Here is a 17,502-nt window from a genome sequence, read left to right on the forward strand (position 1 = left end):
CATGTTCCAGGTGATAAAGGGGTGAGCCACTGCTGCAAACAGCACTCCCTTCATCACCAAAGAAAGTGTGCTTGAAAAACATTAAGTCATCTTTCAATCTTTTCTGAAATGAAAGTCACCTTTCATCTTCTCAGTAATAAGAAAACAGCACATTGTCATCTTTTAGATGTATTTCTGGTTAATATGCACATCTTACATAATTAATTTCATTAATAAAACCACGATGATAGACTCGATACCAGATTTCGAGTCACATTGTTACTATCCATGGCAAAATAAGAACCTAGGGATGCACAAAACCAAAAGCTGTTTACTACTGCATGCAACAACAGCCCCAAGAGCATCTCCACCAAAATTAGTGCCCTGTCATACCATGGCAAGTACAAATTGATCAATCATCCTAATCCTAGCACAGAGAAGAATATGAATCACCTACCTTTTAAGTATGAAGAGCAGAAGTGAAGATATTAGGTGACCTGTCAGATCAGAAGCTTGAGACTAAATTAAGGTGCACCTCTTCAACTTACTACCTTAACTTACCAAGGCAATGTAGCCTGCCTCCCTGGTAAGGTAAAGACAGACAAACATAAAAACAACCTTACACTAAATTGCAAATATGCTACTCTGCAAGTTAAAGCCCCTCAGTTTTCCTCGGGTGGCACTCAGATGACAAGATGGGTCAAACAGGTCATTTCTCAGTCAGACACTGGCTGCATGACAGTACTAAACTATCAGAGAACAGCTGTTGACAAGACAGAGTGATCGGAAGGAAAGATGAAGTGTTCCAGAACCAGACATTTGAGTTCATATTCCTGGCTCTCCCACTGACCACTTATGCAGCTTGAGCAAAATCAAAAGCATTTGTCACTTTGCTGTATCTGGTGTATTTAGCATGGACTGAGACTTTCCAGCTTAAAAGAGCTCAACAAATTCACGTACCACCTCAGGTATGAGTCCGTGGTCTTCTTCGGCACCTCTATAGTAACAAGCTGAAAAAGTGCAGTCAGATGAAGGACGAGGACCAGTACAGTCTTTTGGATGATGCTAAACTTGTCTCCAAATCATCTGAGGTAACAGACCCTCAAATACTCTGGCAGTTGTGCCTACCGGGCTTGACAGAGGGTGCTGCAGAATACCAAGGTAGCTACTGGGAAATTAACTGATCTCTATCAATCCCACAAAACTCGTGTGAATATACGGATATTTCCTCCCAGAGGACAATAAACAGTGTGAATAGTTGCGTATAGCCCCCAAAAACTGCAACAGGATAATAAACCAGGAAGGACAGACTGTCTAAACTTACGGTGATGAACAAAGAAAATATCTTTATGATTTTGCAACTCATCTGAGGAGATGAGACTCCCCCCCAAAACAGGTCACTGTCCTGAGAGTACTTTTGACCAACAGCAGCTGGTGGCACAACGCAGCTGCCAGACACCCTCTGGAGACACGCACATCAGAAGGCTTCTCCTAAACCGCATTATGATTTAGCGAAACGGAGACAATAACAGATTAAAACTTTAATTTAAAACTTTGCCAACAAAAAGTGATTACAAAAAGGGAAATTATCTGTACAAAATAAGAAAGGAGGTACTCGTTTAGCAAGAGACTGCCGCTGTCAGTGTACGCTGGAGGACAAATAGTGCTTCAGGTCAAATGACAGGTGAGAAATGAACAAAGTGAATTTATAATATGCAATTCTACAGTGAATCTTCCATACAGCAATGTAAATTGACTTGAAGCGGCTCAAAGCAAACCAGGACTTACCAGAAGCCAATTTTCCTCACAAATCCTTTCCCTCTTAATTTACAGAGGGAGGATGCACTAACAAAGCAAGACCCAGCACACCGCACAGGGCCAGGACAAGGGCTTTTGCCGTGCTTCCTCCCACTCACGCCTTCCTTCTGTAACAAAGGAGCTGTGCAAGGTGAGTGTACCGGAGTTTCAGCTGAGTCACAGACTACTGCATCTTCACTTTGCAGTTATGTCCTGACTCAAAATGAAGACAAGGTAATACCAGTTTGGAGGCAGTGATATTTTATGACTAAAAAGACCAGTTGCACCGTGACTCCTCTAAAGCTGATGGTTCTGAAACTTTTCGAGTTGGCCATCAAGTAGCAGGTGCTGGTCAACAACAGGTTAGTATTTACAACACTGAAGTCCTCTTTTCCACCCACCGTTTTCTACAGAGACAGACGGAGACAAGAACATCTTCAGAACTTATCACTGAATGGACAGAAATGGCAGGTTCTCTCTGAACTCCACGCTCCTGTACAATCTAAGCACTCACTGTGATCATTACCAGTTTTCCACATTTGTCCACAAGCCAGATCAACGAAAGGGAGCTGCAACAATGACACGGAGCATGCATATTTTGCAAGCAAGCCAGCTGAAGACTTCCAGTCTGACTGCTGATTTTCCACCCAGTTTCACATCGAGAAGTATTTACAAGTTTATCAACCTTCATTAGCCACGTTTAGTGAAGGAAAAAAAAAAAAAACGGAGTAATAAAAGCGTTCTGGCCCAGATTCACTTCACCTACTTATCAATACCTGAGATACCTACGTTGGGGCAGAACAGCCTGCTGTGCCCTACCCACCCAGTAAAAAGAAAGACAAAAAGCAAAAGGGAAATTCAAAGACTTGGATCTCATCCTAGTGACAGTGCTTTTTCCTCCTACTATAAAAAAAAAAAAAAAAAAAAAGGGGCAACCATATTCCAACTTAGCTTAAGCGTCGTTCACATGAACCTAAGCCTTCCATTTTCACTAGCAGCTCCCACCCAGGGAAGTTGAGGGATGGTTACTTTTTTTTTTTTTCTTTTTTAAGAATCCTAAGAGACATGCACGAGTCCTCCTTATAACTGGGAAAATGGAGATAAGGAATAAGTTTGCTCGGATTCATACAGTAAGTCAGTAACTAGCTAGCGTTACAGCTTCCTGGATCTCAGCCCTGTGCTCTGCCCACAGGAACCCAGTACTAGGAAACCTGCACAGAATCATTTCCCTCTCCATGTCAAAAAGCTTTACAAGAAAAATACAGACGCTAATAAATAGTGTACGTAGTTTCTCATTCACCAGTGAGAGTCCTGTAGTAAAAAAAAAAAAAAAAAAATCTGTTCTATTTTATCTTGAACCTGGAAAAGTTTATTTCCAGCTTTGATTCTTTGATGTCTTAAAGCTTTTAAGAGAAAGTCGTAGATTCAGTTAATATAAACATAATGCTGTAGTCAGAACCCTTTAACCACAATGATATGTTACATTTTCTAGCTGTAAATTACTATTTGTGCTATCCAATTTTACAATCAAAACAGAAACCTTGAAGCCAAGAATTCAAAGATCTCAGGAAGAAAACAATCCAGACAGCTTCAATTTAAGTAGAGCAAGCCTTGTACATGACATGAAGAATTTATCATTTCAGTTCTGAGTATCTGTTATTGCCATATCAAACGAAAGCCCTCTTTTCCTTAGTCTTGCCCATCCCGTGCTGTAGCAGGTTGGACAAATGATGCATGGCAAGAAAAAATTGCTCTGGAAATATAGCTTAGTCGTGGAAATAAAACATTTGTACTTTACTTTATGAACACGGCACAGAAATATCGCTTAAGTAATGTTTCCAAAGACCCTGGGACTTAAGCACAGCTATGAAAAAATCAGCTTCCTAAACTCTGGGGTTAGTTTGACCCAACTGCCATACACCGGATTCTTACTTCTACTCTGCAGCTGAAGCTTTTAATTACCAGGTGGGACAGAACGTCGTTAGCTTGCTCCATCGCATCACAGAAGGAGATGGCAAAATGGATGCCTGTTGTGACAGACAGACAATACTGTACAAAGGCAGCTTTTTTTTTTAATGGCAGAATCAAATTGGACACTACTGGACAACCTGGAGTAAGATCTACTTTTTTTCCCTTCTGGACTTTGTAATTTTCTCTTGCACCAGAAAAATTCTTCCCAATCGGTTATATCCAACAGCACTACAGAGAGCTCAGTTCTTTAGCAAGCTCTGCACCAGGAAGGATCAGTCCTAGAAGCAATTAAAAACAAGGAGTTGCTGTTTTCCAAGGACAGATGTTTTTCACTGGTCACCTAGCCGGAAACCTTGGCCCCAGTTGTGTCTTCCACCACCCTGCTGATCTTCCGCAGCTCTTCTCATGCTAGCAGGTGGGACACCAAAGCCCGACACTCCTCCTCTCCTGTTTGGCAGCCAGCGGTACCTAGGATGAGCCAGAAGAAAAGAAGTTTAAGAAATAGCTGTAGCTTGGAGGTAATTACCAGACAATTTTTCCATGGACTTCCTTTCAGCTGCTAGACTTTGCATTACAACTAGCTTTTGATAGCAGTACCTCACAGGATTCTTTCCAAATTTAAGACCCCAGTACACTGAGAAGTAGAAATCCTGGGGAACTTACATCCCTAGGATGTGGTTATATGAACAATGATCCAAGCTAAGGGAAAAGACAGATGATAAGGGAGTCTCATTGTTCAGAATGAATGCTGTGATATAAACTTAATTCCCCTCACTTCTCTTCCTTTTTTTTTCCTGGAGAAGTAATAAAAAAAACAGCAAATTACTTATGAGCATCTCTCTCCAATAGTTACAAAGCTCCTGCTACCACAGCATCCAATTATCTCACTGCTCCCTAAATAAACCTTCCTGCAGAACTGTGGACCAGAGACCAAGGGAAACAGGCTCAAGCATGCAGTGTTTTTGCTGAAATCAAAGTTCAAGTGACCTGGCCGGAGCAAATCAGGGCTGTAAGACCTTATCATCCAACTTAGGCTACCAGCTAAACATAGGGATCTAAAACACAGCTTCTGCAGGTACCAGTGGGATGTCTGGGATGCTATCACTGCAGAGTCATTTCAGGTCTACAATAAATAGGTAATTATGCTGAGCCCCTGGAAGGCTCTTCCTGAATCTCTTCAAGAAAATCTGAGCCCCAAACATAAAAACCAGATTCCTTTATAGAAGAAAAATGATCCTGTATAATCTTCATTACACTAAATGTATCTGTAATTCATGACAGCAGCTTTTTCTTTTTCATAAAACTTTACAGTACAGAAGCAGAATTTATTTCACTCTAGAGGTGTTTTCAGTACTTCTATTCCTGCTTCTCAAATATAGAGAAAAATTAAATACACATATGAGGAATCAAGAGAATTGCATATAATCAACAAGATTGATGGTAGTTTCAGAGCTGTTATTACCCTGAAAGACATTTTAAAGCAACATTTGTCTTCTAATCTTTAAGGAAAACCAGGTTTAGCAGTAGGGCTTGCAAACACAAAGCTTCCCTTCTCGTTAAAACTTGCAGAGGAAATATAATGGGAATTCAACTTTGCATCTTTTAATCTTTTTAAAGGACAAACTATTAATTAATTGAATTGCTAACTAAGGTTTGGTAGAGAAAAAAAATATTTACAACCCAAAAGGGATGAGGACAAGGGGAACTGAAGCTACAATCTTCAGCTTCTGATCTTAATATTTCGGTGCCAAAAAACAACGATTAAGTTACAAGGAAAGCACTTCAGAATCCAAGACCTGAAGTCTCAGCCAAGGTGACTTGTACCAACTGCAGAGTTGAGTTCGTATTATGGCACTTAAATCTGCAACAGACTTCTGTTGTTGTTACAGCTTGCTAAACTGGTAGCTTTTGCAATGATACATGGACATACAGATAAAAGATCACTTACAAGAGAAAATTTTTAAAAGAATGTGATGGATTCTTTCTGATAATTGGCAGGGAGGTCTCTTTACTATAGAGTAATTCACTAGCAGAGGTGTAACCTTTACTCTTGTTCTGAATAGTGGGTAAAGGACACGAGCAACCTGTAGTGGTAACAAAGAACACCGGCCATCTGCAAGAAACTCAACGTTTTTGAGGGTTCAATCTATACACAGCAACACAATCACTACCATAGTCTGAAGCAGACTAAGTTTAACACAGTATTTTACACCTTGCAATCCTAGCAAATATATGTCCTTATAAACAACCCAAAAAATCGGCCCAAATACATGGTGAGACAAAGCACAAAGCCAGCTTACAAGAACTGAGGTGTGGACAGAAAATTCCTTCCTCCCAAATCCATCGGGTATTTGAACATTAAGAAGAAATACAGGTGTCCAACCAGATTTCCTATCAGCTCATTGATGACTCTGCAAAGCAAAAGAAAAAAAGAGGAGTTTCACATGCCATCTTCCACAAAAAGAACTGAGTGACCATCTTCTGCCAGCTACTATTGTTCACCTGCCATGGGCTCTGCCAGGGCCATGAGCCACGGAAAATTCCCCTTTCCTCAGCATTTTGCAGCCACTTCTTTAGAAGGGCCAGCTTGCAGTGCCAACACATCAGCAGGCTGTTCCACCCTCCCTTCCAAGCCATCTCTGCAGACTGTACTGAAAATGCAATTAAATGCTTGTTTACCTCAGGGAATTAGACCGTATAGCTATTAGTGTCTGAAATAATAGTCTGCAGAGCTTGAGAAGTTACGGCTGTTTTTGCTGGACAACCTGTCTCCCGCTGTACTGTTTTGTTCCCAATTGTGCAAGAGCACTGCTGAATGGAGGCCCTTGAGTATTTGCTGTCATGCATAGAAACAGCAGGTATCTAACAGCAAGCAGTTTTCTCGAGTGACGGATGAGTCAGTGGGAGGCACAGCCAGGAAAAGGGAATTTGGTTTTGCTGCACTCGTATCTCCTCCTTTTATAAACCCAGCACATCGCTTGCCACTGTCACCAGCTGTGCTACAGCGTCACCAAGAGGCCCCCGTCAATACAGGGCACCGGTGGGAAAGGCTGAGCACAAAGAGGGGATTTCTGCATGAGAGCACTTAAAGAAATGCAGTACCAACCACCAGATAGAGAAAGTGCTAATATGGCACCCCGCAGGCTTGTTATTGCCATTTTCCTTGTTTCACAAGCCGATAAAAGCTTCACACTGAAGGAGATTCTGATGGAACGAAGTAACAACACTTATCAGAGGCAAGCTAAGTTGTTTCTAAAACCAGTAATAATGGCTCATCACATGGGATGAAATCTTTCTTCACTGGTCATCATGCTTTTAGCAAGGAAAAGGCCTAACGCATGGATCTACTAGAACATAAATCAAATTCTTATTACTTTCTCCTCACCTACACTCTCTAGTTCCCACATCCTCATCTCCCTCTTTGCATTTATCTTAATCACCATATGACACTGAGAGGGATCAATCCAATTATACAACTTTAAGCCTCTTATTTTAACATTGCTGCAAAATTCAGGAATAAGAAACAGCTGCAAAAGCCTTTGTAACTTCAAATCGGTCACATCTGTTAATACGTACGATCCACCAATGATGTAGTTGAATCCCAGGATAACCCATGGCAGGTAACAGGCCTGAAAAAGAATGCAGAAAATGTAAATTCAAGTGGATTACTACTTAAACCTGCTCAAACTCCACTGCACTAGTATGTATGATGAGAATCTCAACGTTTTAGCATCACACAAATCCTAATATATTAAGTAGATTCTAACTAATAAGGTAGAATACTCTAAACTGAGTAATCACTACCATGCTTAGACAAATCATACTGACTTAAATATTTAAGTACGTGTGCCTTTTGCAGTCTATGTTTCATGCCAAGCTTACATCTGAAACATCTTTTCAGCAAAGCCACACTGAGTGACACCATATGAAAGACCAAGAGACTTGTCTCTGCTGCTTCTAAACAAGTGTATAGTTTTATGAGAGCATGGGACATCTTTAAGGGGAAAAAATACTTATATTTTGTCTCTCAATCCCTTCACATGCATCTTCCAGGCAAAAACCTTTCCAACGACCTGTTTGATTTACCTTAAATCTTGTTCCAAACCAAAACGATACAATCATGTCTCTGTTCAGCTGGGCCCATACGTAAAGTACTGACATGATGAGTGGAATCATCAGCAACTGTAATATTAAAAACAAAATAAAAGAGGCAAAAAGTTACCATAACGTTCACGGAAGTCTAAGAAACTTAGGCAGCAAGAGGCTAGAAGGTTCAAAAATGGTTTAAAAGAATGATGCATCAGCGAAGTCTTTAAAGATTGCCCCAGAAACTCTGCCACCACACCTCGTGGTTCTGCTCACAAGATCAGGAAGCTAAACAAGAGAACATCCTGGGTCATTCTCTTTTGCTGTGTTGGAAAACACTTTGCTAATGAAGACAGTGCCCCATTAGGCTACAGTATGATAGCTGAGATGAGCATGGAAGCCAAAACAGGTGGTGGTGCAATTCCTGATACAGGTATAAAATGATTAAACACATGTTAAAAATGCCTATGTCCCAAGCCGTGTAGCTACAGCAGCACAAGACCAAAGCAAAGGGCTCCAAAGCAACCTGCACTACGCAGAACAGCAGCCGTGGCCAATTCCAATGCTCCCAGCTGCTGGGTAGCACACCTACAACAATCAGCAATGTTTGTGCCATGTTCGTTTCTGTTTACAGTCCAAGGTAGTAACCCCAACACATCCTCATCTGGGGCTAAGCCAGAGGTGTCACGGCAAAGCATCACAACCTGATTAGGCAAAGCTTTTGGAAGAGCTTCAGGTCACCCCCTGCTCCATGCTGGGAGAGGAGCCTGTTCCTAATACTGCCCCCTACTGCAGCTGTACTTCAGCTGATTGGAGTTTTTTGGTGAAACAGATAGAAAGGGCTATTGCAGGTACCTGCTGCTGATTTCTGAACCAAAAAGCGTGCTACCAGCACTGCCATAACCAGACTTTACACCGCAAACCAACTGAGGTGACTGGAAGAGAGGATAAAACTCATCCCTTCAAGGGTGGCACTAATTCACAGGCTCCGCTTTAAAGCTGCCATACCAGAGCCAACCCGGCCTTCCCCAAGCCTGAAGTTTCACCAGCCTGAGTCTGACTCTTCACACAGGCACCTTAAATTCTTTATTAAAATTATTTTTATTTCAATGAAAAAACAAATGTTTCTCAAGTATTTGACATAGGAGGCCCAGATGTCCTACTCTATCATCTCACTTTTCAAGTCATTCATTCTACACAACCAAAAACCCTAGTTCTAACAAAAATACATTTCTATACCAAACAATTGACTCTCTTTTAAGCAGTACCTTGTGTGCAGACTTAAAACAATTTTAGCTTTATTTTTAAAAAGATACAAACCAACAGAGTCTAAAATTCAAACAGCATGACATCAGCCTTTTTTTGAACAATTTGGTGGAGTCTTCCCCACAGCAAAAGAGAATGAACTGCAAAATTATGGACATCCCTTCACAGAATTCAATCCCGACTGCAGATGCATAATCATTATTTCTGTCTACCAGAGGAGCCCGATAAATGATCTCATAAATACTAAGATAATCTTGCACAGAGCATTAGAGATATTGGTGCAGGCTTTGGGTGATGGGGACAGAAATAAGATGAGGATGGAACAGCAGAGGCAGGCTGAAGGCACGCAGTTGTATCTGATGCTCTGCTGTATTCAAGAAATGCTTCCTTTATTTCCACCCCCCTTAACATCTGGGCAGATAAGAGCTCCCTCATTGAAACTCCTTCTTCAGACTGCTATTTAATCATTCTTGTGAGGATTTTGCACTTCACAGTTCTGATAGGAATCTGAAGCTGTACTTTTCACAAAAAGAGCTTCTGTCAGCAAGTAGAAGGACTGAATTTGAGAAGACTAACGAACCCAGGAACCATTTTTAGCTTAAAAAAGTAAGAATGCAGATCCACATTCATTAGAGAAAACAGTACATGGATGAAATCTTGGGTCCACATCAGTGACAGGCAGAAACTTCCTGACTGTGAAAGCTGCTTCTCGCTCCTTGACTCCCTAACTAGGTTATGGATGGAAGATTCAGAAACGAGCTTGTGATGGCAGCTGAGGTTAACCCAAACTACTCAAACTCAAAAAGAAACAATAATACACACAGAGCCAGTCTGTTTTGACATAAACTAAACCAACCTACCTTAAGCATGCTCTGTGTTTACGTAGATAATGCTGGCTAAAAAGCCATTAAATAGTCTGAGACCCTCATTAAATAGTCCGAAAGCTGAAGACTTATTTTTAAAAATATGCACTGCACTTACCTGCATGTCCATGGCCAAGCCAGTTATCTGTCATTTTGCCATTAAGGAAAAAGCAGCAAAACCTGACAGACTTGAAGGAGAAAAAGAAGCTACACACACACTGAACATAAACGGGAAGGCCTTTAATTTAAACGCTTACAATGAAAACAATGTTCTTGGGAAGTATTAAGTCAGGCACTGGAAAAACGAAAAACCTCCAGTGATCTACAGACTTGCACACTTGGCTTGAAAGGCTACTGAGAAGTGATTGATGTACAGGAACTATCACCTCAAGCCATTACCCCAGCACCTGGCAGATGCGCTGGCCTCCCTCCACGATGAAACTGGCCAGCTACAAACTCAGCCAGTCCTTTCATAACAGCAGGTCATTTCTTCCACTAGTTTTTGGTGCTTTGTTTGTATTATAAAGACTAAAATGCCTTTGTAACAAAAGAAATACCAAATCAGACGAAAATATCTAATATTGCTACTAGGTCATAGAAAATGAATGATTTCTTAAGGACATTTTTAACATCACTTTCCTGCCTTGGAACTCAGACGGTTTGCTTGCTGTAGTAACTGCTGGGCAGAAACAATTACTGAAGAATTTTGCTATGATCAGAATGTTTTCAACAGTTCACGAACGCACGTACAATGGCACCGAGCTCCTTCCCAGCTCAGGCATTCAGCTCACCCCTTACATCATCTACGGAACAAGCACCTGGAAGCTTTCAAATGACCACTTTGAACGTCAAGACACAATCAGACTCCTCTCATAGCTCACAGCCAGCAGCCTGCAACCACAACGAGGCTGATGGGTTTCTTAACAACACAACTAAACACAGGTTGCTTTCCCAGTACAGCTGCGGCTCAACAGGACTAGCAGGAATAACAATTCCCTCTCCATGCAGTGGAATGTAACCAGAGATGGTTACTCTATTGATAAAGGCAGCAGCATTTCTACACAGTAGCTTGCCCGGCTGTATCTGGTTCATGCTATCATTGCTCCCTTTTTTCTACCAGTTGTGCCACTGCAAATTGCTGCAAGGAGGCCAGGAGTGGCACAACCAGAACGGGAACGCCTCCAGGGATGGAGATTCCACACCCTCTCTGGGCAGCCTTCACCTGTCTATGACCAGTGCCACAGTAAAAAGGTTCTTTCTTGTATTTAAATGGGATTGTCTGTGGTTTATTTTGTGTCTGTTGCCCCTCAGTCTTTCTGAGGACCAGAGAAGTCTGGCTCCTCCTTTAATCCTTCCCCATTAGGTAGCTACGCACATGGATGAACCCCTGAACCTTTTCTTCTCCCGTGCTGCATTCCCAGCTCCCTCAGACTCTCCTCATACAATGTTCCAGCTCCTCAGCCATCCTTACAGTCCTTCACCGGACTCGCTCCAGTCTGTCTGTGCTTCTCCTGTACCAGAGCTAGGCAGAGAGAAGCCACCACCTCCCTCAACCTGCTGGCAACGCAGCCCAGAAGGCTGTTGGCCACCTTTGCCACAAGGGCACATTGCTGGCTCCTGGTTAATTTGCTGTCCTCCAGGAGTGCCGTGGCCTTTTCTGCAGAGCTTTGCAGGCAGCAAGTCCCCAGCCCGTCCTGGTACACAGGGCTGCTCCTCCCCAGAGGCAGGACTTGGCACTTTGCTGTGTTGGGCTCCCCAAAACCCCCGACCAGCCCATTTCTCCAGGTTGTCAGGATCCCTCTGAGTGGCAGCACAACCGTCTGCTACCAACAACTCCCAGTTTTGTGTTTGAAACCTAACGAGACTCAGGAAGTTGGCTCAGTGCAGACGTCTCAGCACTGCTTTCACAGCCTTAGCTGACTTGTACCCAGCAGGTAAGGGTTGAGGTTATGAGGTAACCCCAAATTCCCAACTGAGGGAACAGCAGAGATCAGACCTGCTTGCACGTGGCAGCTTAAGCACACTAAACTCACTCCTAGCCCATGCTGCAAGAAGTGGCTACTGGAAGTAATACAGTGAGCACTACAGAAGCTCTTGCAGCACAAGTGGAGCTTTACGAAGCACAACTCCACTCCTCAAATTACAAACCTGTGTTAGCACACGTATTACTGTTGTCCCTGCAAGCCACTCACTATGTTTCCAGGAAGACAGAAGTTCACCTATAAACTTTTACTACATTGTAGAACTGTTAGCTGCTAAAACTTGGTCTTTCAACATATTTCAGACAGAAATATTGGAACCAAAATATTCTAAAAGCTTCATGATATGTTAAACAGAAGGATACAACAATGCAGATCCAGTTGAACAGGAGCATGAACATGTAATCTGCTGGCCTTCCGTCAAAAGCCCCTGGAAATAAAAAGAATTGTTAGGACAGGTGTGGTATCTTGGTTAAAAAATTAAGACTTTATCTTCTGAAGTCTAAGAAAACTTCAGCTGATGAGAATTACACTAACTACTGCCAGTGGTTTATTACTTTTATTTTTTAAGTTTAAAAAGCTTTATAACAACCTTCAAGACTAAAACTTAAGACCTATTTCATTAAGTGTACACACAACAGCTCTACAAAAAAAAAAAACAAACAAACAAAAAAAAAAAACTAACAAACAACATGCTAACTCTGGAAATAAGTAGTTTTTACTTCACAAGACTTCAAATTGGAGAAGTTGCCAGTCAGAAGCACACAATAAAAAAGTGTACGTACAGAGCAAAAGCAGAGATGCAAAGTTGATCAAGTCACATGAAAGCTACTCCTTACTTAGGAAAATTGCATCCTTTTTGCATCATCTGGTCAGGCTCAAGAGATGTGACTTTTTACACTCCAGGGAAGTTAACGTATGTAACAGAGAGTATAAACGTGCCATGCATTCTGTTCCTTCATCCAATCTGACCTGCTTGTCTGATTGCCTGTTTAAAACATGTCAGCTTTTTCCAGGACAGTGGAAAAAAAAACTAATAACATTCCCTGCAGGTCACAGAAAATGAAATTATCTTTTGATGCCCTCTTCAGTTTATGAGCTGGCAGAGAGAAGGCTTAAAAAACAACCCCCCAACTCTTTGTGAACATGAAAATTACAGGCTCTCAATCTTTCAGTCCATGGCACAGACCTCAGCATTTGAGCCAGATTCCTATCAACTTCCGTATCACCTCACACAGGCAAGGAAAGACCAAGAATTCTGCTGAAACAGACCCAAAACACCACAAGCAAGCTGATTTACTTGCTATTAAACATCAAAATACCCCGAAAGGACACTGTAATATTAGCACAATGTGGCTTCCTACAACTATTTTACAGGTCTTCAAGAATCTAAAGAAAACATACCCATTTTTAGCATTCTTTTTAAATAAATGGAGTGACTCAGCCTGCGTAAAAACACTAAAATGGCAACCTTGTTTTAAGTTTATTATTTAAGTTTAGCCACGCAAGTTATATGACAGGAAAAAACAAAAACACTTTGAAGAAGTCTTCTGGAAAGTTTTAAAGCTGGAGAACTCCATCAATTGGAGTTTTCTCCTTATTGTTGCCAGACAAATGAAACAAATAGAAAGGAAGCTGACTAACGCTGACTAACACTGAGGAATTCCTCCAGAACATGAAGAAATAAAGGAAATAAAAAGTTTCTAATATCTCATTATTTAGAAGATTAGTAACTAGCAAGACAATCTATTTAAGTTGAATTTCCAGTTCATATTTAAGAAAACTGAGCTACAGGCTCCCAAGAAGTTCAGCACAGGACTGAGGAGCCCACTGCATCCAGCAGGGCCCAGGAGAAATCCAGCACCTGGCGAGGAGCTGCAGGCTCAGAATCTCATCATTCATACTGCTGGCAACAACGAATATTCCCACTGCGGTCTCCCTGGTGGCATTTGTTACGTTCTTCACCACCAGAAACAAAGCAAAACCACGTCAATCCCATTTTCCTCAGGTAGCTGGACATCAGCTCATTAGGAAAACACAACCCCAGTATAAAGCCATATGGTTGTGGTGTTTTTTAAACAACTGAAGCTCTTCCCTTAATAAATTTGAAGTTAGCACGCAACACTAGTGCATGCTCAAAGCCGTGTACAACCCTGAAAACTGTAATTTCATTTCCTCAGTTTCACTGATAAAAGGAGGCAGGTCTATGCTGATTTCAACCTTTAAACGTATCAGCAGCTTACACACAGCAACTTCCCACTTGCAGAAGTGCAAAGGATCCGAGAAGTTTTTGCAGAAAGGAAGCACTGACCTAATCCAGAACTTCGGTTACACTAAGAAAAATTAATCTTGATCTTGCAGGTGAACTGCATTGCCTCACACAACAACACAGCTGACTTCTCAGCTTCAGAATCCAGATGTATGTGGCAGAAATGTAAATTCACTGCTGAAAGACCTGACTTCCTTCCATGAGCCACCTGCCATAGCAGAGATAACTACAGTATTTTTTTTAGTATAAGCAGTGATGTCTTATGATTTGCATATATTGATCGAGAACTCTTATTTCATGTAGCATGTGTTCATAACCTTTTACACCAAAAGGCTTAAAGAGAAGGAGGAGCTGGTTTTAGCAACTGAACTGCCACGTGCTTTCATCGAGAAACAGCCAAATGCAACGGGCACCCTCCTCCGTTTCCCTGTTACTTGACTTAAAAAAGGGATCCCACAATGCTCTCTGGAAGACAGGTTGACTGAGGACTTCTTCTCCACCCACAGGGGTTCCCATATTTCCTCCATTTCCACTTATACCATCAGGTCTAAGGCTCCATTAAAACTACACTGGAATTACGTTCATAAATGCTTTCAGTTTTTTCATTTTTTTTCAGTTTGGCTTCCTAAATTTACTTGATTTGAAATACTTTTTGCTAGTTTTAATGAACTCTGTGATGCAAAAAAGTCCCACGTGAAGCTACCTCATAACAACAATCTCTTTTTAGAGATAGAAACCCAACCAGTTCCTTAATATTTTCACATTCCTGTTTGACAGAAGGATACGCTTCATTTGTACAAAGGTCTCTCTCAATTCAACATATGCTACAGAACAATACAAGTAAGCCCCATTGCTTTCAAAATAAAAGGAAAAGCTGAAATGGTTACAAATTACACGTGCCCTACCACACTTTAATGTTAAAGGACATAAGATACAAGAAAAAAGAAGTAAAGCTGTCTTCTTGTCTCTCTCCCTCGTTTCCTGAAATCAATGATTAGAAGCACCACACCTTTCTATTGAAAGGAAGTATCGCGTTCAGATCCTAAATGAACAAGCTCTGTGCCACAGGCAAAGAGGCAGTGAAACAAAATCAGTTTTTAGAGCAGTTTTCCCTTTGACTGAGAGAAGTGGGCACAGAGATGAGCCATCTTTCTCCCAGTTCTACCCAAACCTGCCACAGTCCCATCATCAATCCCAACAGAAGCTGTTTGGCAATGCTTGGTCTCTATCAACTCCGGGCAGAGTTTCCCACATGCACACACCTTCACGGACAACGTACCTGTTTCTAATCGTGATGAATATTGGTACAGGAAATACAAATTCACCAAGTAGAGAAAACCTGTCCCGGGTCCCACTGGGAAGAAGAAAGTTGCAGTTATCGGCCGCCAGATCTGTCCAGAGGAAAAGAGAAGGACACGTTTATACATTGCAGAATGCATTCATATGCACAGCTTTTTTTGTTCTGCCTTGCTACCAATTAATTGCAAAAACAAAACAAAAAAAAAAAAAATGGAAAAGCAACTACTGCTGCTTCAGCAGCCTCTACAGTTGGTTTTTAATCTGATGAGCAAAGCTGTTAAGACTACAACTGAAGTCACCCAACTTTCAGGAGCACTTCCATCACATCTTCACAGTGTTGAGTCTTTATCGTGGTGCAAAAGAGGTCTGCTTGCAAGGATGCTGGCCTGTTTTAAAGGCATCTGTACGGAACCCTCTCTAACCTGTTTGAGGCAGGATCTCACAAGCAGCCTTCAGCATATGTTTTCAGACAGCACAAGCTACTCTGAGCTTTTTCCTACCTGCTTTAGAGTCTCTCAGCCATTGGTATTATGCACAGAGAACAGCAGCACGTAGCCAGGATAGAAAATGTCTGGCCATTTAAGAATGAGCTCGATATTGAATGGGCAACATTTCCAAATAGCTCTTTAGGTTCCTGAGCATCATAGTTCCAGAAGGTTTAACAGAACTACAGAAAACACAGTCGCTTAAGCTATTACATTTTGGGGAAAATACATGAAGCAAACAGACAGCAAGGTTTTTTTTGTTGCTGTTGTTCACTCAGTCTGTTTTACTAGTGATGCAATGAGCACATATAAACTTAAAGGAGGGGCGATCTTTGCTTCCTTCACTTTCATTTTCAGTTCAACCAGGGGACAATCCCCTCAAACATCTGCGTACCAAAAAAATGAACCTGTGACCTCCTAACAGGAGAAGAAAAGACCACGTCTGCCTTGTGATCAGCCTCAACATTTCTAACACAGAGGACCGACGTTGTTCTGAAGCTCCAGGACTTCAGCAGTCAACTTACGTCAGCCATACCCAGGCTGACAATCCCCAAACGTGACCTTTTACGTTCAGAACACGAGCATAAAGCGCTAAGGGCCACAAAAAGCACTTTTTATGCATAAAATTCACCCTGATATGCCCAGACCCAGCTCGCTCTGGGGGCAGCTGCGTGCCTGCCTGCTCACCCACCGTGGCGTAACAGGGGCCAAGCACGTCACCTGCAGCTACCGCCACGCTTTTTATGATTTTAAGCATGAAAGCACGAGGATGAGAGGTGAAAAAACTCCAAAAAGCTCAACCTCGCCCCCCTGTCTGCCTCGCAGGGGCCCTGCGGACCCAGCCCGTGTCACCTTGGAGGCTGCAGGGCGGGGGCCGGCCCCAGCACAGGCTGGTGCAGGAGAGCTCAGCCTCCCCCCAGGCCGGGGAAGGGCCGGGTGGGTGCCCGGGGCCGCCCCGGGGCCTTTCGCCCTCACAGAGGGGCCAAACCCCGGCTTGCAGCCCACCGCCCCGCCGCCGCGCACTACAACTCCCAGCGTGCCTTGCGCGCCGCACCCCCTTGCTTTCTATGGGGGGAGCGGCGCGAGGCACGCCGGGAGCTGTAGTGCGGCCCCTACCTGGAAGCGGTTGATGAAGGCGTCGGGCCACAGGAAGAGGTAGACGGGGCTGACGAGGCCCAGCTTGCCGACCAGCGGCACCGCGATGGAGCCGGCGAACCAGTAACGGGTGATGAGCGGGATGCTCCGGAACCAGTCGCCTAAGTCCGACATGGCGCCGCCGAGGCCTCCCTCAGGTGAAGGGAAGGGACGGGCCGGGAGCGGCGGGGCCGGAGCCGGCGGAGGAGGAGGGAGGGAGGAAGGAGCCGGGGGGAGGCCCCGAGCCCAGACGTGGCGCCGCCGAATTCGGCCCCGCCGCCGCCGCTTCCGGCCCCGCCCCGCTCCGGAGCCCGTTGCCAGGTGACGGGCGGGCTCCGCCACCCCCGCGGGGCGGAAACTACATCTCCCAGCAC

At 43.1% G+C, this 17,502-nt stretch overlaps 1 protein-coding gene across 1 annotated transcript; it reads right to left on the minus strand.

Annotated features, from left to right (window-relative positions):
• Positions 1 to 1,507: 1,507 nt before the first annotated feature.
• DERL1 (derlin 1) lies at positions 1,508 to 17,394 on the minus strand. Its single transcript, XM_032181992.1, has 8 exons — positions 17,111 to 17,394; positions 15,490 to 15,601; positions 12,307 to 12,371; positions 10,081 to 10,107; positions 7,834 to 7,929; positions 7,324 to 7,376; positions 6,048 to 6,158; positions 1,508 to 4,215 (listed from the first exon to the last, which is right to left on the minus strand). The coding sequence occupies exons 1-8, from the start codon at positions 17,261 to 17,263 to the stop codon at positions 4,077 to 4,079; spliced, it is 756 nt and encodes a 251-aa protein (XP_032037883.1). The 5' UTR covers positions 17,264 to 17,394; the 3' UTR covers positions 1,508 to 4,076.
• Positions 17,395 to 17,502: the final 108 nt, after the last annotated feature.

The sequence above is a fragment of the Aythya fuligula genome, chromosome 2 (genome assembly GCF_009819795.1).
Source record: "Aythya fuligula isolate bAytFul2 chromosome 2, bAytFul2.pri, whole genome shotgun sequence".
Taxonomy (NCBI): domain Eukaryota; kingdom Metazoa; phylum Chordata; class Aves; order Anseriformes; family Anatidae; genus Aythya; species Aythya fuligula.

Excerpts from the sequence above, each read along its gene's own strand:
- DERL1 (XM_032181992.1), bottom strand. The coding sequence starts at position 17,263 with ATGTCGGACTTAGGCGACTGGTTCCGGAGCATCCCGCTCATCACCCGT. Across the intron at positions 7,377-7,833 it reads GGTTTGGAACAAGATTTAAG|GCCTGTTACCTGCCATGGGT; the intron begins GTAAATCAAACA and ends ATTCTTTTTCAG. Across the intron at positions 4,216-6,047 it reads CTGTCCACACCTCAGTTCTT|GTACCGCTGGCTGCCAAACA; the intron begins GTAAGCTGGCTT and ends GGCTCATCCTAG.